The following is a 26,906-nucleotide window of genomic DNA, read 5'->3' on the forward strand; positions in this document are numbered from 1 at the left end:
AGAATTGGGCCAATCTTACAGAATTAGAGTTACTATTTTGTATGATCATGCAGCATGGACTGCCTCTTCCACTACCCCTCCAGCCACCCCTTGCAGTGAGCTCCTCCAGGCCAGTGACCATGTTTCACTCATTTCTATAGCTTCATTATTTTAAGTGCTGGCATATGATAAGCCCTCAATTAAAAAAATTCAATTGGAATTTATCAATGACTACCCTAATTCAAATTGCTTCTTTCCCCAGATCCTCTCTTCTCTGTACGGTTTTTCTCATTGCACACTGTGTTTTTTTTTTGTTGTTTTTTGTTTTTTGAGATGGAGTTTCACTCATGTTACCCAGGCTGGAGTGCAATGGCCCGATCTCGGCTCACCGCAACCTCCGCCTCTTGGGTTCAGGCAATTCTCCTGCCTCAGCCTCCTGAGTAGCTGGGATTACAGGCACGCGCCACCATGCCCAGCTAATGTTTTGTAGTTTTAGTAGAGACGGGGTTTCACCATGTTGACCAGGATGGTCTCGATCTCTTGACCTCGTGATCCACCTGCCTCGGCCTCCCAAAGTGCTGGGATTACAGGCTTGAGCCACCGCGCCCGGCTTGCACACTGTTATGGTTTGAGTTGTATCCCTCAAAAATGTTGAAGTTCTGACCTTCACCCACCCCACCATCCCTGTTACCGTGACCTTATTTGGAAACATCATCTTTGCAGATGATCAAGTTAGAATGCGGGCTGTGGGTTGGGCCCTAATTCAATATGATTGTGTCCTTATAAAAAGGGGAAATTTGGACATAGAGACATGCACACACACGCAGGGAGCCTGCCACATGAAGATGAGGGCAAAGATTGGGGGATGTAATGGAAGCTAAAAGATGTCAAATGCCAAAGATTGTCCACAAACTATCAGAAGGCAGGCGAGAGGCATGGAACACATTATCCCTCACAGTCCTCAGAAGGAACCCACCCTTCAGACCCCTTGACATCAGACTTTTAGCCTCCAGAACTGTGAGATAATACCTTTCCATTGGTTAAGCACAGTTTGTATTACTTTATCATGGCAGCCCTAGGGAACTAATATACCACTTACCACCTTTACCTTCTAACTCTATAATTGCCTTTCTCCCTGACTAGAATGGAAGCTCCATGGGGTCAGGGCTCTTCCTCTGTTTTGCTCATGCATGAATTCTCAACATGTAGAACAAGTCTGGTATATGATAGCTCTCGCTATTTGTCAAAAATGAGGAATGGAATTTTTCACATAAATCTAGACATTGTTTTCATTTGAAAACAACCTATAAAAAATGTTCCCAATAATAAAGCCATAATGGAGAACTTTATTAGCTTAAAATAAAGTATACTGCCCTGTGGCTACTCTTTAAGAGGGGGATCCTAAACCCTTGGAAGCTGTATCTATTGCTGATTTCTACATCTCACTAGTGGCAGAGTGCTTGGGACTGTGAATGTATACATGGAAGTTAGGGGACGCCACCCCTCAGGGCTTCCCTTTGCTGCTTCTGGCTTTTTATTCTGCTTTTTTTCTGAACAAAGTAAGGTAAGGTCAAGAATACAAAACCCAGCCAGGTGCAGTGGCTCATGCCTATAATCCCAGCACTTTGGGAGGCGGAGGTGGATGGATAGAGGTAAAGAGTTTGAAACCAGCCTGGCCAACATGGTGAAAACCCGTCTCTACTAAAAAAACAAATATTAGCTGGGTGTGGTGGCAGGCATCTACTTGGGAGGCTGAGCCGCCAGAAATCACTTGAACCCGGGAGTGGGAGTTGGAGGTTGCAATGAGCCGAGATTATGCCACCGCACTCCAGACTGGGTGACAGAGCAAGACTCGGTCTTAAAAAAATAAAAATACAAAACTATTCTCCTCCTCATCTCCATTACCTTCCTCTTAGTATGGTGCCAGATATTTGAGTGGTTGAATGCATGTGTTCTGGAATTATGAGAGGATAATTCCCTTTTTTTTTTTTTTTCTGTGTCACTTGAAAAAAAAAAAAAAAAGAAAAAAGCATTCACACCTACTAGAACTGTCTCAGTTTTTTAGTTTTTTTTTTTTTTTCCTCCGTATAGTCAGCATTTCTCGACAGTCCTGAGAGGTAGGTATTATCTGAAGGTGAGAAAACAGGCAAAGTGGTTACCACCTTGCACACGGTATGAAGAAACTGCAAGGCGTAGGAGCCAGGCCTCCTAAATCTCAGTCCAGTACTCCTGTTCCTCTGCTCATCACTGCCCAAGTTTTCTCTTTTTTTGTCTTGGTGAAGATGGGGTTGGACCCAGAAACATGAAAGTGCTTTGGTTTTAGAATGGGAAGGAAGAGAGACAAATCTGCAGGGCTTTCAACTCTGTAGCCATTCCCTCTAGTATTTCTGTGGGGATGGTGGGCCAAGAGGAGAGGTCTGAGTTCAGCGAGTGAGGACTGGCCCCCTGTTCCTTTCAGTGAATGATCTTTCCCCAAATAGGCACACAACACACACAACACACACAACCGGGGGCCCCAGCCATGAGAGTTGCTCTTGATAGAAACGGTCTCCCAGATGACCATGACAGGCACTGGGGACTAGTTTTAGTTCAAAGAAACGAGAGATGAGGGCACTACAAAGAGGCAGGGATAAAATATATATATATGAAGATTATTCAACCAGAAACGAAAATGAGGGTGGGGAGAAGATAGAGGGTGAAGATAGCACATGGTTGGGAGTAGAAAGACACTATTCTTCTGCTCAATGTGTAAGGATCACTGTGAGGAGAGTGAGGGAGGCTTTGACCTTCGATGCTGAGTCAAACTGTAGATACAGATTTTCCATATAAGTCCTCTGTCATTTTCAGGTGGCATCCGGATCAACTTCAGGTGCCACGATGGAGCCAAAAAATCACCAGGAGAGAACAGGACAGGAAAGAAGGCTGGGACAGTAGGGTAGTTCCATCTCTGCAAACGCACAGGTATAGGAAAGAGGCACCCGGGGTGTCTCCGGAGGCTATCTTTTCAAAGTCACTTAAGTTTCTGTAACTTGAAGTGGCCCTTGCCCTCTGGCATCATTTGACGTCTTTGCTGCAGACCTCGAGGTGCTCGAAGTGACCTTGGTGATCATCCTTAACCTCAAATTCCTGGTCCTGCACTGCCCAGCTCCAGAGTCACTGCTGCTGACTAGGCTCTTCTGCAGTTCGGGTTATTCTACAGTCTGTCAAGAGGGCTTCTTCTAAATCCTCTCCCTAGGAATGCTTGGAAGGAAGGGAGGAGCAGCCTGAAGTCTCTCATCGTTTATCCGGACACAGTGACAACCCCTGCTATGACTGCCCTCCCCGGGAGCTGGGCTTAGTCGCACAGTTCCGGGCTCGCTTCGGGGTGGGGGCGCCTGTGGTGTGCCGCTCCCTCGGGACGCGGGGCCCGGGCGATTTTCGGGGCCTCGGCAGCGCGGGAGGCGGTGGCGGCGCCGGCTGGCCGGCTGATGATGATGCTCTGTGCCCGCAGCCGATGGGAGGCAGCGTGAGCCCGAGACAGCCCGGAGCAGCCGCCGTGGCAGCGCTGGAGCGCAGCCTCCTCCCGCTCCCACAATGCACAGGGCGGCGGCGGCGGCGGCAGCGGCGGCGGCAGCATCGCGGGCCGCCGAGGTGGCTGCGGCGGCGGCGGCGGCGGCGGCGACCCCCAGGACCCCGGACAGGCGGAGCTCTCGCGGCTGCTCGCGGCGAGCCCGAGAGTGATGGCGAGGCCCCTGCTGGCCGCCAGCGCCTGAGGCGCCCCACCCCGCCCCGCCCTGCGCGGCCCGCCCTGCCCGTTTCCCTGCCGGCGGCTGCAGGCGCTTCCTAGTCCGTGCGGGCTGCCGCCCAGGCGTGGTGCGGCCTCCGCTCAGGCGGGGGGCGTAGGCGCGCGGAGCCAGCCATGGCCGCGTCCGAGCTCTACACAAAGGTAAGGCACCCCGCGGCCGGCGTCGAGGACTTGGGCAGCGCTGCCCTCGCCGACAGCTGTCAGGCTGGGGAAGGGGCGGGAGCGCGGGGCCCGGGTGGGCCCCGCCAGCGCCACCCCTTTCAGCGCCTCTGAACCCTCGGCCCTACCCGCCGGTCGCCCCCTGCGGCACCTTCCTCTTTCCGGCAAGATGGTTAAGGCGGCAGAGCGAGGCCAGTCTCGGGGGTCTCCCAGGCCCTCTGCCGCGCTGCTCGAGCTGGGGGCAGAGCGGGCTTTCAAGTGGAAAGAGGGCCCATGTGGATTTAGCAGGGAGGGCCTGGGCTGGGCTTGCCTCCCCTCCTGCTTGGCTTTGGAAAATTCCCTGCGGGTGGGAGATGCTTGCTCCGGTAGAACCCATGGTTTCTCTCGTGGGGACACGCGCTTAAAATAACGTCCTGTGTTGGTATACGGTGCCGCTTCTACCGCCAGCCAGCCTTTCTGTGAGGTTATCTTGAATCCTACAAATGGTGGCCGTCGATTTTCATTCACCTTTAGCTCCCCGGTTTAGCTGCGCTGGGGGTGGCGAGCCCTGGGGGAAGATGCTGCCGGATGAACGCGAGCTGATTCACTTACTGGGAGGGTCGATACTCAGTTGTCGCTGGGAGTTTGCAACCTGCGTGTAATCCCGCAGAGCCTTGTTAGGCTCCATGTCTTCACCATCCTCTGGGGCAAGCCTTTCCCTTCTGGGTTTGGTTTAAGGGAAGTGGCAGTCTTTTCTTTCTTAGACTGACACCAATATTCTCAGGGTCTGGTAATCTCTGAATGGCCTATTATGGAGGACTGTCACTTGAGTGCTGTGCAGATTTGTGGTGTCCTTTGTGAATATATGTAATCATGGCATTTTATGCTATACACTCATTTTTAGGTAGATGTTTTGCCAACTATGGATTACTTCTACATTCAGTTAATAGAGTTGCCTTTTCACATTAGCTCTTGCAATAGAACTTTCATTTAGGGTCCTGTAATTACTGAAATCATTGTTTCCGAATGTGACTCAAGTCCAGAGCCCAAGTTGCAGTGTGTTTTATAGAGGAAAGAAGTCTCGACTGGACATCAAGAAACCTGGATTCAAGCTGAAACCTTTTCACTTACTGTGACCTTGGACAAGTCACTTAACATCTCTGGTTCGATTTCCTCATGTGTAAATGGAGTTAATTATATTTGCCTTGCATCTCTTACAAGCTGTTGTGAGGATCAAATTTAATAATAGTTGTGAAAGCTTTTTGTAACCTATGAATTTCTCTACAAATATGAGATATATGATTAATCTCCTCAGACATGAAATGAGGAGCTTGCATCAAACATTCTCTGAGACCTCTTTGTTTCTAGTTAGATTTAAGGACTGTACAATTGGAACTTCTCTCTAAATCTATTAATTTCTTCAGGTGTTGTATATTTCTAACATATGAATGAATGCAGCTGGAAATTGATTAAAAGTAACCTAACACTTAATATAGTGCTTACTATGTGCCAGGTACTGTTTTAAGTGTTTTAAAAATATGAACTCATAGTCCTCATAAGGAACTTATGAGGTAGATACTAAGAAATATCAAAATCATTTTCACATGAAGAGATAACAGTCTGTAAACACTCATTGGTTACTTTGTGTAGCCCCTCCCCTCCACTTTTTCTATATCAAGCTTGTCCAAACCGCAGCCCGTGGGCCACATGCGGGCCCAGGATGGCTTTGAATGTGGCCCAACACAAATTCGAAAACTTTCTTAAAACATTATGAGATTTATTTTTTTGCATTTTTTTTAAAGCTCATCAGCTATAGTTAGTGTATTTTATGTGTGGCCAAAGACAATTCTTCTTCCAGTGTGGCCCAGGGAAGCCAAAAGATTGGACACGCCCCGATTCTTATGGTGAGCCATCATCTTTCAGCTACTTAGTACGAGACTGCTTAACTAAAGACTGTATAATAAATGTTGTTGGGTTTTGAATGCTTTTTTCCCCCAAGATAACTTGGGAGAAAAAATTGAAAAGATGTGATTTTTAAATGGTAAAGTTTTGGGCTTCTGTCACAGCTTTATCACAATCTGTTTTAAAATTTACCTTTTACCAGCCTGAGGAACATAGACCTGGTATTTACAAAAAATTAAAAAATTAGGCTGGGCACGATGGTTCATGCCTGTAATCCCAACACTTTGGGAGGCTGAGGCTGGTGGATCACCTGAGGTCAGGAGTTTGAGACCATCTTGACCAACATGGTGAAAACCTGTCTCTACTAAAAATACAAAATCAGCCAGGCGTGATGGCGCATGCCTGTAGTCCCAGCCGCTCAGGAGGCTGAGGCAGGAGAGTCTCTTTAACCTGGGAGGCGGAGGTTGCAGTGAACTGAGATCACGCATTGCACTCCAGCCTGGGTGATAAGAGCGCCTGTCTCAAAAAAAAAAAAAAAAAAAAAAAATTTAAAAACCAGCTGGGTGTGGTAGTCACCCCTGTAGTCCTAGCTACCTAGAGCTGAGGCAAGAGGATCAGCTGAGGCAGGAGGATCACTTCAGCCTGGGAGGTTGAGGCTGCAGTAAGCTGTGACTGTGCCACTGCGCTCCATCTTGGGCAACAGAGTAAGACTGTGTCTCAAAAAAATTTTTTTTTAACCTCTTTGTCGTTATAAAGACAGACTGGCTTAGAGATCAAGACTGAAATGGATTGAGGCTTATACTGCCTTCTCCTAAATACACTATGCCTAATTAATAATAGTCTGGTCACTTGATTATTTGTTGGCTGATTCTTTTATCGAATGGTCCTTAGCTTAATGGCAAGCAGAAATGCTTATCGGGCATCCTGTATCAGGTAATTTGCTTAATGTTGAGAGGATCTAACAGTGAACAAGATACAGTCCTTTCCCTCAACAGGCTTATAGTTTGCTTCTTACATTCTTGACCCACTTTGAATCTATAAGGGCATAAATAACCTGCTGTTACATCAACAGCAGGCAGACAGCTGGTGTGATATTTATTAGTAGAATTTAGAGAATGGGTTGAGACATGGGGAAGGTTGAGCTAATTCCAGAAATAAAAACTAGGATTGTAATTACTAGAGGAATAGGAAAACCATTAGAAGTAGTATCAGTGGATAAGCACAAGGATCTTTCCCTTGCAGAGGGTTATAGGAAGGAGGTTCTAGGGCAGATTATAAAGAAAGATGTATTAGTGACATGCCATACTTATGGTATTCAACACTGTAGTTAAATCTGAAAAATGCCATTTGAAAAAAATGTCATTCAGATCTTAAAGACAGATTGTGATGTGTGATACAGATCAGCTCCTGTTATATAGTGAAGGGGAAGAGACTGTTCAGTTTCTTCTTTTCAGCCAGAATGTTAATGGTTTTGTCACAGCACTTTAACAAGACTTCTATTTGTAAATTTTTCCAGCAGTATAAGCATTTTAAGGGCAATAGCTAGGTTCTTGGGATACCATTTCTGGAAACTAATATTTTGGTTAAAACATGTTTTGTTGATTTTTAAAAATAACAGCTTTATTGAGATATGAGTCTCATACCATATAATTCAACAAATTAAAGTGTACTATTCAATGGTTTTTGGTTTATTCGCAGAGTAGTATGTTGGTTTGTTTGTGGGTCAGCCTGCCTTGCTTTTGAAAGAATTGAAGGAAATTATGATATCTGATTGCTTCTGATTTTGAAAATATTGCTAGTCTTGACTTGCCAGTGGATATTTATATTGTACGTCAGCCATAGGTGCTTTTGTGGGTGATCGTACATCACTCATAAGCAGTTGCACATTTGTGAAGTAGGGTATGTCAATTAGACCTAGAAGGATTTCCAGCAGCATTATAATGAATGGCATGCTCTTCCTCTCATCATGTTCCCAGACACCATGGATAGCACCATAAATGCTGTAGAATGGTCAAGATTACCTGAAGCTGTTGTTTGTTTGTTTGTTTTAAATTTTTTATCTTTTTGAGACAGGGTCTCACCGTGTCACCCAGGCTGGAGTGCAGTGAAGTGAACATGGCTCACTGTAGCCTTTAAGTCCTGGGCTCAAGCTATCCTTCCACCTTAGCCTCCCGAGTACCTGGGGCCACATATACGTGCCAAACACCCAGCTAATTTTTAAATTTCTGCTAGAGATGGTCTCAGTATGTTGCCCAGGCTGGTTTTAAACTCCTGTACTCAAGTGATCCTCCCGCTTCTACCTCCCATAGTGTGGGATTACAGGCATGAGCCACCACATCCAGCCTATTTAATTTAATTTCATTAATTTATTTATTTTGAGTCAGGGTCTCCCTCTGTTGTCCGGACTGGAGTAGTGTGAACATGGCTTACTGCAGTGTCAACCTCCCAGGCTCAAGACATCTTCCCACCTCACCTTCCTGGGTAGCTGAATCTACAGACACATGCTACCACACCCAGCTAATTTTGTACTTTTTTATAGAGACAGGGTCTTGCTATGTTGCCCAGGCTGGTCTCTAACTCCTCAGCTCAAGCGATCCTCCTGCCTCGGCCATCCAAAATGTTGAAATTACAGGCTTGAGCCACTATGCCTGGCTTATTTTTAATTTTAAAAAAGTTTTAATTTTTTGTTTACTTTTCTGTTTTGTTTTTAGCTGAAGCTGTTTGATTAGAAGGTCCCTATGTGTGCTAAGATGCTGAGTATTGTGACAGTGCAAGGACAATCTAAAATTCCACATTTGCAAAGCCTATTAGCTTGCCTAGATGAAATAGCTGTTTAGGTCAGTAGATTGTATATGTGTAACCTTCCATTCCTCTCACATGTACAAGAGCCACATGACCTAGATTTTTTCTGGGATAGATCCACTTTTATATTTTATGCCACTGTCTCTTCAAACTATTGATCCTGGAAATTCCAATATTTTTATGTTGAGACTGTATTTCTCAGACTGCTTCTAACATCTTAAAGCGGAACAGAAATCTCATCTCTGATCATGTGCTCTAATGTGGAGTTTGGCAAGGACATTAGCTGTCACGCCCTTTCCATTTGAATTTCCTCCTGGTGTCCCCAGACCTGTTAAAGGCATTTCTGTTCTCCTAGTTTCTCAGCTTGGAAACCTCTGTATCTTTTTTCTTGTCTTTCACATTCGACTTCATCTATATCAATTCTAATTTCAATTGACATCCAGCTGATAGCTCAGAGTTGGAATCCCCACTAGTACTCTTTTTTTCTCTGTCTTAATGATCCAAACATGTTTCCGTCTTATTATGATTACTGAATTTGTATATATGTTTACCACTCCTATGACACTCTAAGCCCACTGAGATGCTGTTTTGTTCATCTCTTGTAGAGTCTAGCAGAGTGTTTTACACAGAATAGCTGCTCATTGAATATCTGTTGAGTGAATACTTAAACAGGGGAGGGATGGAATGAAAATAATGTTTTGGCATGATTAGTCCACCTGTAAGGACGAAGCAGGGTATGAAGATGTGGTTAAACAAGTAAACGCATGTTGAACAGAATGAGTAATAGAACTGGGAGCCAGGGACCAGGGAGACCAGGGAACTTTCAGGAAACAAAGTGTGAAGTGATGAATGTCTGGTGGACTGAGGCAGAGGCAGAAGGTATGATAAAGAAGAGGACAAATCTGAGAGACAGGTCTCTCTGAGATGGATTATATCTAAGATGGGAAGGAGCGGGGAGTAGGGTGACATATTGTCAGTAGCTCCAGCCCTGGAAACTGAAAGTTAATTCCTCTTTCATCATGAATTTTGACTGCCTCTATGGAACTTGAATGCTACTAAGAAATACTTCTTTAGACAGCATGAACAATGCAAAATGCTCATTATTTCCTCTTGAAATTTGTTACTGTTTCTTGAAGTGTGAAAGTTTTGTGTATTGCCCAGAAAAGATTACAGATAGTTTTAAATTCTAATGAGAATTGCTGCTGCCACATAGTTTAAATCTTCCTGGTACTTTTAGCTTTTTTTTTTTTTTTTTTTTTAATAGTGAAAGAGAACTGGAGGAAGATTTATGAATGGACTTCCACGGATTTAACTACAACCTCAGGGGAGGGGTGACAGGAAATGCTAACTCGTGTATGGAAGAATGTGGGAGGGGAGAGATAATCTGCCTTACTCTACTTCTTATCTCAGAGGGTAATTTAGCTTCTCCGTTTTTCATTTTATGAATTTTGCCTCCATTGGGAGAATTTAGGAGTATGTGGTCCATTGCAGGATAGACTTGGATTCATTTGTCTCCACTTCAGGCAATTCACCAGTGAAGTACGAAATGCTGTTAGAAGTATAAACTTCTGGCTTATCTATGGAGTAAAGTCTGGCTGTAGGCAAAATATTATGTGGGCAATTCCACTTCTCCCACCCCACCTGAAGGCATGTCCTCCATCCCACAGTGGTCTTCCTAGACTTGTTCCATTTGTCTTCCTGGGGAGTTTGTCGTTTTCTACCCCAGCACCACCCCAACTCTCAGTCTTTCATCAACTTTATTGAGATATAATATACATGAAAATTCCCTCATTTTAAGTGTACAGTTTGATGAGTTTTGATACCTATATTCTGTCATGTAACCACCACCACAAACAAGATGCAGAACATTTTTATCATCCCAGAAGTTCCCTTATGCTTAGTCTCTTGTCATCCCCAACATCTTCAAGGAGCATACTGGAGTTATGCTTCCTCATTAGGGTAGAAGGAAGAGTTTTCTTCTTTTTGGTTTTTCCAAAATGAATGCTATGGTTCCACCTTAACCCAACCAGTGGAGATACTTAATACAAATGCCTGGCATTGGAGGTCATGGCTGTGGAGTTTCATTTTCAGTGGGAGGTGGAAGTGGATGTAAAAGGAGGTTAGATGGTTTTCAATCTTTCCTTCCCACACTGACCACGTTGTCTTTATTAATGATGTCTGCCTTTGATGCCTTCTGAAATGCCCTTTGGTTAATTTTGCCCTTTAACAGTTCCTCTTCGCCATCTGTCTTGGCTGTAACATCAGTCTGAGTTTGTGCTGATACAACCTAAACTTTGCAGAAACTTATCCCTGGCTTCTTCAAGCGTCAGACATTCTCCATTTCTCTTCTAAGGCCTCCTCACTTGGAATTCTTTTTAACTAGCAGACATTAGCATTAAATATCTCTTTGTACAGCAAAGACTTTTTCCCAGTTGTAGAATTTAGGGATGATGTGATTATTTTTTTATTTCAAAATAATGGTTCTAAACTTGATTGAAATCAAGGGAGAAGTGCATTGTACATAATACACTAAGTGATCACGAACGTTCCTGAAGACCATATTATCTACCTTCTTTGGCCTAATCTACTACTGTGGCCAAAAATGTGGGCAAAATGCTGGACTGGAGGGAGACTGGACATTCAGAAAAGACAGGTTTTGTTCGTCTTTTGTCACATATACAAAAGCATTTTTTGTATTGTCCTGGCCAGGAATCCTGCATGTGTGGTTGGGATTTCTGTTTCTTGACAGATATACATGAAATTAGAATTTTTAGAATAGGAGAAATAAAATGATCAGAGTAGTGAAGAGGCTAGATAGATTAAAAGTATAGAACTCTCTAGTTTAGAAAGATTAATGTAAGCTGGGAATACAGTAGAGTATTTAACATCCAGAATAGTAGAAGTTTGTAACATCAAATCTCAGTTTAGTAGGGATACTTTTTAGATCTTGAAACAAATAAATATATGCCATTTTAAATGAATCTCTACTTTAAACATTAAGTTTTACATTTCTGAAAGTCAGTACCTCAAATTATGATATTAGCTGAGGTACAGGATGTAAATAGAGAGGCCCTGGGTAATTTATGGATGATAATTCTGGCACACTGACTTACCAACCCTCTCTTTAACAGTGTTAATCAGTTTACCAGCCAGAGCTGTTTTTGTTGGAAAAAACAGAAATCAAGCTCAAAGACAAAGAGGAGTTTATTTGCTCATATGACTTAAAAATTTAGGCATGGCTGGAATCAAGGCTCAGACATGGTCACTGGGGCTCTCTATCACTGATTCTCATGTGCTATCTGACACTGGTTTCATCCTCAGGACAGCTTTTTTTAGGGTTGAAAGATGGTTAGTGGCACCTGCAGATCACATGATCTTACAGCATTGGGACTGGAGGAAGATAGCCTGATAGAGGAATTCTGGTCATGTGCCTTCTCCTTTAACTGCTGCCTGTAGGCAGTAGGGGAGGAGCACTATGAGTGGTCAAGTCTGTGCTCGCCCCAGAGGCCAGGGGGAGGACAGGGCACCATTATTGCTAATCTCACTCCAACCTCATGGGATGAATGTGAGCTGTTTGCCATCAGAAGGAATAGTGCTAGGCAGACAAAATAAACAGCTACCATCAGTCCATGTCTGCTGTGAATAAGTCACCGAAAATTGATAGTGAGTGAATTCTACCTCTCCTTTTCTGATCTTTGAGCAGAAGAATGGGAGATTTTGCTTGACCAGGAGGACATTAGATAATCTTTCCCCTAGAGAATCATTTTGGATTGAAAAATAAAAGCCAGGCAGGCACCGTGGCTCACGCCTGTAATCCCAGCACTTTGGGAGGCCAAGGCGGGCAGATCACGAGGTCAGGAGCTCAAGACCAGCGAGGCCAACATGGTGAAACACCATTTCTACTAAAAATACAAAAATTAGCCAGGCGTGGCATGTGCCTGTAATCCCAGCTGCTCAGGAGGCTGAGGCAGGAGAATGGCTTGAACCCGGGAGGCAGAGGTTGCAGTGAGTCAGGATCGCCCCACTGCACTCCAGTCTGGGCAACAGAGCAAGACTCCATCTCAAAAAAAAAGAAAAAGAAAAAGAAAAGCCATGGAGCACTGGTGCAAGCAAATGTTACTAATAGCATGATAGAAATTAAAATTTTGAAAATTAGTTTTATTCAGTCTTCTATTTTTATTTTTCATTTATTATTATTTTTATTTTTTGACAGGGTCTCATACTGTTTCCCACACTAGAGTGCAGTAGCATGAACATAGCTCAGTGCAGCCTCGAACTTCTGGGCTCAAGCAGTCCTCCCAGGTTAGCCTCCCGAGTAGGTGGGACTGTAGGCACGTGCTACCATGCCTGGCTAATTTTTAAAATTTTTGTAGAAACAGACTCTCACTTTGTTTCTCAGGCTGGTCTTAAACTCCTGGCTTCAAGCAATTCCCCCACTTAATTATACCCGAAGTTCTGAGATTACAGGATAGAGCTACCGTGCCCAGCCATTGTTCAGTCTTAATTTTGGGGCTATGAACCCTATGTTACCTTTCTTCCTGCTTTCTTTCTACCGTATTTCCTCAGCATTTTATTTTCCCTTATTTTATTCACATCCTTGCTTGGATACATTATTCTCTTCCCCCATTTTCATTCAGAGATAAGTTGCACAATTTCTTGTTCCCTCTTTTTTGTCTGTCCGTCATCCCTTGTTAATGTCTGGTGGTGGTCTGTCTTCTGCTCTCTTCCTTCCACCCTTTCAACTTCTTTATCTCCCTTATGCTCTGTTATTTGTTATAACCAAGTATATATATATATATATATATATATATATATATATATATATGCCCCACACCTATAATGGAGTAAAATAAGTTACTAAAGAGTGAATCGTTATTTCTTAACTTAGCTTGAGGACAGAACTTCATTTGTGCTTTTGCTTTATTACCACTCCCTTTTCTGACATCATAAAGGAAGTAATTTTTTATGAGTTTGCATAAATCATTTTCTATGTATGTGAGTGTGTGTGTGTGTGTTTCAAATAAACACCTTCGTGTTAGACTAGTTTTAGACTAGTTAGACTAGACTAGTTCAACCTTAGTTTTTAGCTTACCATGCTGGTCTACATTACAATAAAATGACTAAGATACTCCTTTAAAGATATGAACTCACCTTAAAACTATTTTTGTGCCAGTACTTAAACAGCTTTTACACAGAATGGGTCTCTCTGTGCTTAAGCTCAGAAAAAAAAATCTTCTAGTTTGATAAGTAGCATTGTTGGGTTGGAAGCAGGAATTTTCTGGAGATGTTGTCTGTAAAATTGGGAAATGTGTATCTTAATAATAAGGATTTTGGGTCCACAACCTAGATTAAATTTTCATAAAGTCAGAATGTATATTTCTTATTTTAGAAATGAAAAAGTTAAACCCCTCAGAGTTACCATTGCATTTTAACCCACTCGTACTGTTTATACTCATTTTTTTGATCCTCGACCAAAATTTCTCAACCTCTGCACCATTGATGGTAGGCTGGATAATTCTTTTTTTGTGGGAGGGGTGGCTCTCCTATGTATTGTAGTATGTTTAGCCGAATCTCTGACCTTTATGGGTGACATCCAAGATACCCTCCATCCCTAGTTGTGATAACCAGTTTTGCCTACAGACATTGCTGGGTATTTTGGGGTGGTGGTGGGGTTGGGGAGGAGAATCACACACACCCTTGAAACCACTAATCTAGATGTTAAACCTTCGATTAGGGTAAGAAAAAGTAGGAAGAAGTTAATTAGAAAATTAGGATTAATTGGAAAAACTTTTTTAAAAAGTTGATTTATAAGCATTTTTTTTCTGCTTATAGAAATGCTACCTTTTAGCTAATCTGAATTATTTGGATAATACAGAACAATGTAAAGGAAGAAAGTTAAAATAAACAAATTATACCACCTAGAAATAATCATTGTCAACTGTTGATTTACTTTATGTCTTTTGTCTGTATTCACAAATGGTAACGATTTTTAAAATGATTTTTAAACTTAATATGTATTGTGAGAATTGATATCAAATAATCATTGAAAAAAATATATCTGTCTATATATTTTTTGAGACAGAGTTTCATTGTTGTTGCCCAGGCTGGAGGGCAGTGGTACGATCTTAGCTCACTGCAACCTCCACCTCCCGGGTTCAAGTAATACTCCTGCCTCAGTCTCTGGAGTAGCTAGGATTACAGGCACCTGCCACCACGGCTGGCTAATTTTTAAAATTTTTTTTTAAGATGGGGTTTCACCATGTTGGTCAGGCTGGTCTTGAACTCCCGACCTCAGGTGATCCTCCCGCCTTGGCCTCCCAAAGCGCTTGGCTTACAGGCATAAGCCATCACGCCTGGCCCATTAAAAATCTTTTTAATGGCAGCATAATATACTAAAGTTTATTTACCGCTGGGCATTTTTCATTACTGCAAGTGATACATTATGATGAGCATCTTTGTTCATAAGTCTGCTTAGTCAGTTTTAGTCAATTTTAGAATTCAAGTCTCCCTGGCAAGAATTAGCATTTATATTTATGCAGGATAGGGCATTCACATTCATTTTATTTTAAAAATAGCACTCTTTATGTGCATTGCCTGAGGGATAGGGTGACTAGATGTCCCACTTCTGGAAGATGCTTTCTGCTTTTTTATTTTTTTTTTAAAGATGGGGTTTCACCATGATGGCCAGGCTGGTCTTGAACTCCTGACCTCAGGTGATACACCCACCTCAGCCTCCCAAAGTGCTAGGATTACAGGCGTGAGCCACCGCACCCGGCTGCTTTCTGCTTTTTAATACCTTTATTTTGCTTTGAGAAATCTTCTTGACTAGAAACATATAAATTCATTTACAAAATTTAACCTTTTAGAAATCGAAACTACTTCTTTTTCTGACCATTGTCATTATTGTTGCTTTTATTCACTCTGTTTCTTGATGTTGCATGAATCTGTGCCAGAGAGAATAATTGAACTAGAAATCATTTAAAAAGAGAAAAAACATAAAGCTTCTGAATTAGTATACTTGATATAATTTTAGTTTGAAAATTACCTGATAATATGTTATCAGGACATTGTAGACATGTCCTTCTAATTAGAACAAATTAACATTGTCTGGAAGAGGCCTTAAGCATCAGCTACTTGCTTTGTAAAACAGTTGGAATGGAGCAAAATATTCCCAATGCTGAAGGAGAGCGCCCTGGAATGGAATCTTTATAGCAGTCAGAAGGTGTTTTGGGATTAGTGAGGCCTTCCAAAGGACTAGGCTTATAGTGGTAGCCACAAACCTGGACCAGGGTTCACTGTGTGGAGCCTTAGACACTAAAGCCATAGGAAACTGAGTTGAAGCCTTAGCAGCCTTGGAAGTTTCTTTGCTTTTCTTCCTCCAGTAAAGCCTTGTTTTCTGTTGTTGTTTTTTTACCTTATACAGTTGTTACTTGTTTTCTTCTAAAATCTGTGGCTCAGTCAAATGTGTGGTTCCATGGCAGTTAACTATCAAATCATAGTGATTAATATTTAATGAGACTTTACTGTGGGACAGACAGTATTCTGAGGGCTTTGTTGTAACTATTTCGCTTCTTGGCTTCCAACCCTCCCAGGCTTCTGAAAGCGAGGCAGTACATCCTAGAAATCAAGGGCTTGGAATCCACACCTAGATGTTGGAACTTGGTTTGAATCCTGGTTTCGCTATTCGCTTTCTCTGTGTCCTTGAGCAAGCCACTTAACCTCTTTATGCTTCAATTTCCTTATCTTTATAATGGTGATAATAAAACCTACTTTATGTGGTTTTAATGATGACTAAATTATAATATATTAAAAAATACTTAGAATAGTGACTGATATTTAGTAAATTCTTACAAGTATTAGTTATTATTATCCTTGCTGTTATAGCTGTCATTCTTCTTTCCCTGTCTGCTTCGTTGTCTTCATAAGCTCACTTACCTCCTATTGCAACTTAGATACTGATGTTCCTGGGCTCTGTTCTTGACCTACACTCCTCTCATTGCGGCCTGATCCATTCCTGAAGAGTGAGGTGCCAGCCTTGTGCTGATGACTTCCAAACCTCTGTTTCCAGTCTACTTGCTCTCCCAACAAACCTAGATCCCTATAGACAATTGCCTTATGGACATCTTCACAAGCATCCCAAACCCAGCATATTCAAAATCGATTGTCACCTCCTCTCTCCCTCCTCCTTCATACTATTCTAGCTGATTTAATTTCTCTGTGTCTTAGTTTCTTCATCTGTATGATGGGATGGTAATACCTATTTCATAGGGTTGTTATGAGGATTAAATGAGATAGTTCATGGGAAGCACTTAGAATAATGCCTGGCCCGTATTTAAGAAATGTTAGCTACTATAATTTCTTTTCCCTGTCTGGTGAATGATACCATTATCCCTCCAGTAACCCAAACCCCCAAATTTAGGAACCATCTTGATTTACTTTCCCCCTCCGCACCCTTGCACCTCACCTAATCTGTTATCATTTCCTAGCACTGTTGCTGCTTTGTATGGGGCCCTTATCTTTTTTTTGTCTTTTCTTTTTTTCTTGAGACAGGGTCTTGCTCTGTCACTCAGGCTGGAGTGCAGCGTCATGATAGCTCACTGCAGTCTCGACCTGGTGAGCTAAGTAATCCTTCTGCCTCAGTCCCCCAAGTAGCTGAGACTATAGTAGCTGCATGCTACCACACCCAGCTAATTTTTTGTTTTTTAGAAACATGGTCTGGCCTTGAACTGGCTGGTCTTGAACTCCTGGGCTCTAGTGATCCTCCCACCTTGACCTCCCAAAGTGCTGAGATTACAGGTGTGAACCACCATGCTCGTCTTGGTCCCTTGTTCTTTTCTGGTTCCTGAAACAGCTTCCTAAGCAATCTTTGGTTTTACTTTCTATAATTTGTTTTTCATTCTGTTGCTAGTGAGATCTTTGTAATGCACATATCTGATCAAGTCACTATCTGGTTGAAATTCGTTGATGATTCCCCATAGGATTTCGTCCTGAGAGTAAATTTGTTAGTGTAATGCTTCCTCAACTTTGGTGTCCATCTGAATTACTAGGAATCTTATTAAAGAGAAGATTCTGACTCAGTAGTTCTGTGACTGGGCATGAGATTCTGCATTTCTAACAACTCCCAGGTGATGTCTGTGTTGCTGAATTGAGAACCACACCTTGAGCAGTGAGGCTGTAATACATAGGCTCTTCATGACCTGCCTTCGCCCTGGGCCTGCCTCATCTCTCATGTTTCACTCCTGGCATTCAGTTTTTACTTTAAGTCAGGAGCTTGCCAACTTTGCCTTCTTGTCATTTGCAGCATTCCCCTTCTTGGCTTACTTTTCATTCATGAATCAGTTCTTCTAGACCCCAGTGCGGCTAAGATGTTCCTTCTGTGTGTTCCTATCGCCCTTTCAGTTTACTTCTGTCCTAACCCTTATTGCACTGCATTGCAGTTGTCTGTCTCCCCTTTGCTTCTCTGAGCTCCTGAAACACAGGGAAAATATCTCATTTGTTTTGTTTTAATGACAACTTTTTTGAGATATAATTCATATACCATACAATTCATTGTATAAAGTGTATAATTCAGTGGTTCACATTTATTTTTTGACTCATCATCTAGACCAGTGTTTGGTATGTAGTAAGTACCAAGTTAGTGATTGAATGTATGAATGAATGGAATTACAGTAAATTATCATTGGAAAGTTTTGTCCAAATCTTCTTTGTATCTGTGTTTTCTGGATTTAACAAATCAAATCATTCAGATTATCTTATTTATCAGTAACTTTTCATGAGCTTCATCTCTTTCACTGCCCCCTCTCTTTGGCACTTGGGATGGGAACCACTTTATTCTTCTCTTGGCCAGTTTTAATATGTCATTATAAATGACTTTCCTTAGTCTGCAGTGCTTCCAGTTGTCCTCTCTCTTTTTTTTTTTAAGATGGAGTTTTGCTCTTGTTGCCCAGGCTGGAGTGCAATGGCATGATCTTGGCTTACTGCAACCTCTGCCTCCTGGCTTCAAGCAATTCTCCTATCTCAGCCTCCCGAGTAACTGGGATTACAGGCATGCTCAACCGTGCCCGGCTAATTTTGTATTTTTAGGAGAGATGGGGTTTCGCCATGTTGTCTCGGCTGGTCTTGAACTCCTGACCGACCTCAGGTGATCTGTTTGCCTCGGCCTCCCAAAGTGCTAGGATTACAGTTGTGAGCCAAGAGTGCAGTGGCGTGATCTTGGCTCACTGCAACTTCCGCCTACTGGGTTTAAGCAATTCTCTGCCTCAGCCTCCCGAGTAGCTGGGATTACAGGCATGTGCCACCATACCTGGCTAATTTTTTGTATTTTAAGTAGAGACGGGGTTTTACCATCTTGGCCAGGATGGTCTTGAACTCCTGACCTTGTGATCCACACACCTCAGCCTCCCAAAGTGCTGGGATTACAGGCGTGAGCCACTGAGCCCAGCCTTTTCTTTTGAGACAGAGTCTGACTCTGTCACTAGGCCAGAGGGCAGTGGCGTGATCTCAGCTCACTGCAACCTCTGCCTCCTGGGTTCAAGCCATTCTCCTGTCTTAGCCTCCTGAATAGCTGGGGACTGCAGGCATGTGCCACCACGCCTGGCTAATTTTCGTATTTTTAGTAGAGATGGGGTTTCACCATGTTGGCCGAGATGATCTTGATCTACTGATCTCATGATTCATCTACCTCCACCTTCCAAAGTGCTGGGATTACAGGCATAAACCACCTTGCTCAGCCCTTTTTGATATTTTTAAAGGCAACTGAAAAAACTGCCTCACTTATGTTAAAATGTAATTGAGACTCTTCTATGGCAAAAGTTGTTCCATTACCGTTGCTAATAATAGGTGTGAAATAGTATAGGAAATCACTCTCAAAATCATTTGGGAGCTCTTTTCCTTTAAAAAAAAAAAAAAAAAACTATTTTAAAAAGTGTAAAAATAATAAATGTCCAGAGTAGAATCTTGGAACATTTTGAAATGCAAAAGAAAAAAGTACATGTAATCTCACTGTCCTCAGATACTCTTAATATATTGATTTATGTCCTTATCTTTTTCCGTATATACATTTTTCTTTAGCAAAATGGTTTATTTTATGCATACTATTTTGTAGCAAGATTGTTTTATCTGAGAACTAGATTGTGAAGGTTTTCCCATACCAATACGTATTATTCTACAGTGTGTTTTTTTCATGACCTCACAGTACTGTATTATGTTGCATTAATTAGTCATATGTTACTCAACTAGACCTCTATAATAAGGACTTCTAATTTTTTGATAGTTTTCATTTAAACTGAAGATAACCAAAGCCTTTGTGTATTTGTTTACAAAGAAATAAATTGTAGTAGTTAATTAATTTGACTGTAATTGCCAAACATCCCATTTTTCTACTATAACAATATTGGCACAAAAACTTGGTGAATTATAATATCAGTGTTAAGATTAATCCAGTTAGATCTTAGAAGACCAAAAAACAAACACAAAAATCAGGAATATCAAATAACTCAGGAATAAATCGTTAAAAATAATTACACATTGGTCAGGTGCGGTGGCTCAAGCCTGCAATTCTAGCACTTTGGGAGGCCCATGTGGATGGATCACCTGAGGTCAGGAGTTTAGGATCAGCCTGACTAACATGGTGAAACCCCATCTCTACTAAAAATACAAAATTAGCCCGGCATGGTGGCACATGCCTGTAATCCTAGCTACCTGGGAGACTGAGGCAGGAGAATTGCTTGAGTCCGGGAAGCAGAGGTTGCAGTGAGCCGAGATTATGCCATTGCGCTCCAGCCTGTGCAACAAGAGCGAAACGCCGTCTCAAAAATAATAATAATAATAATTACGTATTTGGGATTTCAGAGTACGGCAGGCACAACAGCTTACTAGAAAGCAGTTCTCCAAACTACAGAGTTAGATAGGTTAAGATTGTTAATCAGTGGGCCAGTTAGTTACGACCTGAGAGGGTAAAGGATCCCTTCCTATTCCAGTATTTTGGAAGCCGTATGGCAGGATGAGTTGTATTATAACCTACACATTCTCATGTTAGCTGAAGAGACTATCCCTGAGTAATTAAAGGCACTCAGGATTTGTCAGGCCCTTGCATGCGTGTTTAATGGGTGGATAGCCTGGTTGCTCAGAAGCTGTTGGCTTTAGAGATGGAAAGGTTGACTTAGGCTAAAGGAAGGAGAAATACAGCAGAGGCAGTTATTCAAGGAAAAAACACATGTAGTGAATTAGGAGAAGTAATGTGGGAAATAATATCTGAGGCAGACTGAGATCTTGAAAGATCTGAAAAGGAGTTGTTTAGTTAATGTATTTCAAATAAGCTCCCCTGTTTGCAAATTTCATAATTAAATGTTTCTCATAATGAGTTTACAACTGAAATGTGTCTGGGAAGCTGGCCAGGGCTTTTAAGGAGCTGGCCAGAAGGCATTTACTTCCCTTGGGTCAGAGGTGACTCATTGTAATCTGTGCCATTCTATACATTAGAGTTAGGTCAGTGATCCCCAACCTTTTGGCACCAGGGACTGGTTTCATGGAAGTCAATTTTTCCACAGACCTGGGTGGTGGAGGTGGTGATGGTGATGGATGGTTTTGGGATGAAATGATTTCACCTTAGATCATCAGGCATTAATTACATTCTCATGAGGAGTGTGCAACCTGGATCCTTTGTATGTGCAGTTCATAATAGGGTTTGTGCTCCTATGAGAATCTAATGCCACCAATGATCAGATGGGAGGCGGAGCTCAGGCGGTATTGCTCACTGGCTCACCACTCACCTCGTACTGTGCAGTCAGGTTCCTAACAGGCCAGGGACTGGTATGGACCCGAAACCCAGGGATGGGGGACCCTTGACCTAGATTCTTAAAATAATGCTGTCCTTAACATTAAACATTTCCAAAAATTCTTATTTGACTCACCTGTTGGCTATGTTTAAAAGGATTTTCTAAGGTAACTGTCAAAGACTGGCAAAATTTAATAGATCTGAGTGAGTACAGGCTAAATTAATTTTTTAAAAAAATATATATATAGGTGAAATAGATGGAGTAGTTTATTATACATGATTCCATCTTGAAAATGGCATCAGTGGGGCAGCAATTAAAGTTTTCTAAGTTTGAAATTGCATCGATTTGGGTTTATTCAGAATGTGTGGGCTATATGTAGAAAAATACAGTCTCAGCCAGAGTACGGGAACTGCTTCTGTGAATGCTCTTCATTTTAGTCAACTGCATTCCTTAAGTAGCCAGTTGTCCTTTGGTTTTCATTCTTCATTGCCATAGCAGTGACATCAGATGCAGCTGGAACTGAAAGTAGAAGGATTATGTTAATTAATTCTAGTGAAACAAAAACTGCCTCAAATAATTAATGGAATAATAGTCTCATTAAAAGATTTTAGAGTTTTTTTGTGCTCTTTTTTTTTTCCTCCAAGAGATTAGAGAAGGAGAATGGCACAGATTGTTCGCCAGAGATCTTTTTAAGCTATTGATTCATTTTACAATCCTCATCTGATGCCTCTGATTTCAATATGAATCCTTCAGGCATTGTAGTGATTTTCTCTTATTTCCTCTTGAGGCTGCTCTCTCTTTGCCTTTGGTGACAGTTTTCAAGAGAGCAGTGCCTGAACTTTGGCTTGTTGGAATCTAAAAATGGCCTCTATTTTATTGTCTTATTTATAGCTGTCATACTTTAGTTTAAATGCAGTTGCCCTAGCAAGCAAACATTTGTGTGTTACAAGTATGGTGGCAAATACCAGATAGAGTTGTCTGCTAGCAACCTATTGGAGGGAGATTATTGGAGGGAGGAATTATTGGAGAGAGAGAATAGGTTTGTATTCCATCACTGTTTCCTTCAGCTATTCATGCTATTTGACATGCTATCTGTCAGCTGACCATGCTGTCGTGGAGTTTTGTTGTTTTTGTTTTCTTCCAAGTAGTTAAAGATACATTATTAAACAGAGATTAGCCAGAGTTGGGGGAAAACAGGTGGAGAGACAAGTAGGAAGATCCTTTCTTATATATGATCATCTTGGTTTTCCAACCCAATATGAGGACACTGCCTTTGAGCAAATTAAAAGAGTTTAATCTGGCCAGGTGCTATGGCTCATGCCTGTAATCCCAGCACTTTGGGAAGCTGAGGCAGGTGGATTGCTTGAGCCCAGGAGTTTGATTCCAGCCAGGGCAACATGGTGAGACCCCATCTCTACAAAAAATTGAAAAATTAGCTGCGTATGATGGCACATGCCTATAGTCCCAGCTACTCTGGAGGCTGAGGTGGGAGGGTCACTTGAGCCAGAGAGGTTGAGGCTGCATTGAGCCATGATCAAACCACTGCACTCCAGCCTGGGTGACAGAGCAAGACAGTCTCAAAAAAAAAAGTACGAAAAAAGCTTAATCCACTTCTAATTTTAATAATACATGAGAAGAGAATATGAGAAAATTAAGGTATAACATATGGTTTATGGTTTTTTTTGGTAGATAAGATATGGATTTCATTGTATTGTTGAAAATATACAAGGATCCTATGTGTGTTCAGGAGCTAAATTTCTAGGAGCATAAGAATAAAGATGTAAAGAAAAAGGAAAGCATAAAACCTAAAAATAAAAAGCTAAGTACAGTACTTTGAGACTAGAGATTTGGGTGTAATTAGCCACATGTGTGTTCCCAGCTATGTGTGGCGTAAACAAGGTTACTATCTTGGGAAGGGGCATAATAGCCCAATAATTCAGGGAACCAATGGTATGCCTACAAGTAATCTTGGCCAGTGTGCCATGGAGGTAGCAAACTCACAGTAGATGAAACAGAGGAGGGATTTAGAACACATAGGATTAATATAGATACATATTTATGTTTCTACTTTTGTTTTTTGTACATTGTGTATTGTGATGCCTTTTTTTGGTGGTTTGTCAGCTTAGTTCTACTTTTTTTTTCTTTCTTTTTTTTTTTTTTTTTTTAGACGGAGTTTCACTCATGTTACCCAGGCTGGAGTGCCATGGCGCGATCTCGGCTCGCCGCAACCTCCGCCTGGGTTCAGGCAATTCTCCTGCCTCAGCCTCCTGAGTAGCTGGGATTACAGGCACACACCACCATGCCCAGCTAATTTTTTGTATTTTTAGTAGAGACGGTGTTTCACCATGTTGACCAGGATGGTCTCGATCTCTTGACCTCGTGATCCACCCGCCTCCGCCTCCCAAAGTGCTGGGAGTGCTGGGATTACAGGCTTGAGCCACCGCACCCGGCCTACTTTTTTTTTCTTATAAAACCCTAACAACGTTAGTTGTAATTTATGTCAAAGCTTTTGAAAAACTAGCTACACAATCCATTTGGATTATCCGATTCTAAGTTTTTGAAAGACGTGATTGAAACGGCTTTGCCACTTTAGGACTTGCGTGAACCAGAAATACTATGGAAGGAAAGTCGAGAAAGACAGTTTGCAATTTATGAACAAGAGTTAAACTTTATAAATTTGGATGATTAAATAATAAATACATAAAATGAATAAGAAACACCAAAGAGAACAAATAAAATCATAAACAGTAATAGAATATGGTGAAGGGCATGATCTCTAGAGTTAGGTTGAGCTTCTCCCTGTGTGACCATAAGCACGTTAGTGAATGTACTTACCTCATAGGCCAGTTGAGGGATTAGATACATACATATAGATGTAAAGCAGAACTTGGCATATCATAATAGAGTCCATTAATGTTAACTCTTAAGTAGTATTATTGGCTTGTCTATTTTAAATAATTTATAAAAATCTGTTTTCTTATTTTTAAAAATGGTAGCCCTAGATAGATCTCTAGTTATCACACTTTCTTTTTTTGAGACATAGCCTCACTCTGTTGCCCAGGCTAGAGTATAGTGGTGGGATCATGGCTCACAGCAGCCTTGACCTCCTGGGCTCAGATGATCCTCCCACTTTGGGTGGGACTACAGGTGCATGCCACCATGCCCTGCTAATTTTTGTATTTTTTTTTGTAGAGTTGGGTCTTTGCAATGTTGTCCAGGCTGGTCTGCCCCTAGGCTCAAGTGATCCTCCTGCCTTGGCCTCCCAAAGTGCTGGGATTACAGGTGTGAGTCCCTGCACCAGGCCCTTATCACATTCTTAAAATTTCTGGAAGGTTTCAAGACATCAGCTATGCACACTAGTACAATTTTCCCTTCATTCTAGATAGGATTTGGCTATGGATGTTCTTTCAGTTGTAATCTGTCTGCAACTCAGCACTGTCAGCACCATCTGACAAAGCTCTAGCTTTCATTCCAGTCCCTTTTTAATGTCTCCTTCATCAGTATTCTTAACTGGTTTTCTGGTGGAAAGGAGAACTGTATTCTAAAGCAGGGCTTTTAAAGGTCCTCGACCCAGTTGTAATTAACTAGATAATCAGCATTTTATGTGTAATATAGACATGTGTTATAAACTGTTGCTTGAATCCCATGCCAGTTCCAAACCCATTTCTCTTTCTATTGTAGTCGTTCGAAGACAAATACGCCTTTTTCTAACTTCCCTTGCAGTCAGGGCCAGCTGTGTGATTCAGTCCTAGCTAATGTGATATAACCAGAAATCTTCTTAAAGACCTTTACAGGGAAAAAAAGAAATAGCTTCTCTCATAAAAGGGACAGAAACAGTGGCACAATCTTGGCTCATTGCAACCTCCCTCTCCCGGGTTCAAGTGATTCTCATGCCTCAGCCACCTGTTTATATCTGGGATTACAGACACATACCACCGTGCCGGCTAATCTTGTATATTTATTGGAGTCAGAGTTTCACCATGTTGGCCAGGCTAGTGTTGAACTCCTGACCTCAAGAGGTCCATCCTCCTTGGCGTCCCAAATTGCTGGAATTACAAGCATGAGCCACCTCACCTAGCCAAAGGACTGAATTCCTTTTATTTTATTTTAATTAATTAATTAATTAATTTTTTAGAAAGAGTCTCACTCTGTTGCCCAGGCTAGAGTACAGTGGTGTGATCTCAGCTAACTGCAATCTCTGCCTCCCAGATTCAAGCTGTTCCCATGCCTCAGCCACCTGAGTAGCTGGGATTACAGGCTTGTGCCACCACACCCAGCTAATTTTCATATTTTTTAGGAGAGAGAGGGTTTCTCCATGTGTTGGTCAGGCTGGTCTCAAACTCCTGACTTCAAGAGATCTGCTTGCCTTGGCCTCCCAAAGTGTTGGGATTACAGGTGTGAGCCACCACACCCAGCCAAGAGTCTCAAGTGTTTTTTTTTTTTTTTTTAAACCTTTAAAGCTTTTATTTAAATGCCATAATCCAGTATGGATTTTAGATCTTGTTGAAAGCAGCCACATCCATGGACTGTACCTAGCCGTCAAATGCAGTGATCTGCTCCTCCAGCATATCTATTCCAACTTTATCGTCTTCAACTACACACTTTATTTGAAGTTTCTTAATTACTTATCCCACTGAAACTATTTAGATGAGCCCCAGACTAAGCTGTCTGCTTGAATGCTTCTGATGCACTCCTCTAATTTTGCCATATCTGTCTCATCATCCCAAGGTTTCACATCTAGTAAGATGGAAGACCTGGCCGTAAGTGCAGGTTTTTTGGCTTTATTTGATTCATATTGTGTAAGATGTTCTTTCCTTAACCACTTTACTTCTTCACTTTCCTCCTCCTCATCAGATCCAAAGAGATCAATGTCATCTTCATCTTTACTATCTGTACCTGCGCTTCCTGTAGTGTCTTCCACATCCGCAAGACCATACTTGCCCAAAACTATCTTCACTGCTGGCAGGCTGGCCTTTTCCTTTTTGTAAGACTTGATGTAATTATACTAACGTAGGGCATGACACAAATCGGCAGGCAATGGGCTGGACACTGCTTCAAATACTGCCACATCTGCCTGTGATGGCACATACCTCTTGATGTAGCTCTTGTCTGCCAGGTAATCATTGAGCACCTGGAGGCTTGCAGAGCTTTTCAGGTCTCCGAAACCCATGGCATTGGGTATATTCGAGAGTTCTCCACATACGAATTGGGGTCCCTGAATTAAATGGCCCACAAATTGTCCCTGGACCTTTCATTACATTTAGAAATAAACTAATAAAATGGATATGTCTTAAATTTGTACTTCCACAACTCCCAAAGACGATGGGAACCACCGAGTCTGACTTCTTTCAACATTACTGAGCTGCCAGAATAGCCCTGAGATAACCTTCTTTGGACTTCTTGTTAAGAATAAAAACAACTAGGCCGGGCGCGGTGGCTCAAGCCTGTAATCCCAGCACTTTGGGAGGCCGAGGCGGGTGGATCACGAGGTCAAGAGATCAAGACCATCCTGGTCAACATGGTGA

General features: G+C 42.0%; 1 protein-coding gene and 1 pseudogene across 4 annotated transcripts in view; one reads left to right on the forward strand and one right to left on the reverse strand.

The window, feature by feature from the left end:
• Positions 1-3,648: 3,648 nt before the first annotated feature.
• MYO5A (myosin VA) overlaps positions 3,649-26,906 on the forward strand; it is a 214,798-nt gene continuing 191,540 nt past the window's right edge. For 3 of the 4 annotated variants that reach the window (XM_017504603.2, XM_017504608.2, XM_017504612.2), the window contains exon 1: positions 3,810-3,904. In XM_017504603.2, coding sequence (XP_017360092.1) covers positions 3,878-3,904 — 27 coding nt within the window. In that variant the 5' untranslated portion in view covers positions 3,810-3,877. Of the gene's footprint in view, positions 3,905-26,906 lie in introns of all 4 variants that reach the window. The other variant, XM_017504607.2, reaches the window with a different exon arrangement.
• On the reverse strand, positions 25,875-26,791 carry LOC108286645 (annotated as a pseudogene).

Source organism: Cebus imitator, unplaced genomic scaffold (assembly GCF_001604975.1).
Source record: "Cebus imitator isolate Cc_AM_T3 unplaced genomic scaffold, Cebus_imitator-1.0 Scaffold325, whole genome shotgun sequence".
NCBI lineage: Eukaryota > Metazoa > Chordata > Mammalia > Primates > Cebidae > Cebus > Cebus imitator.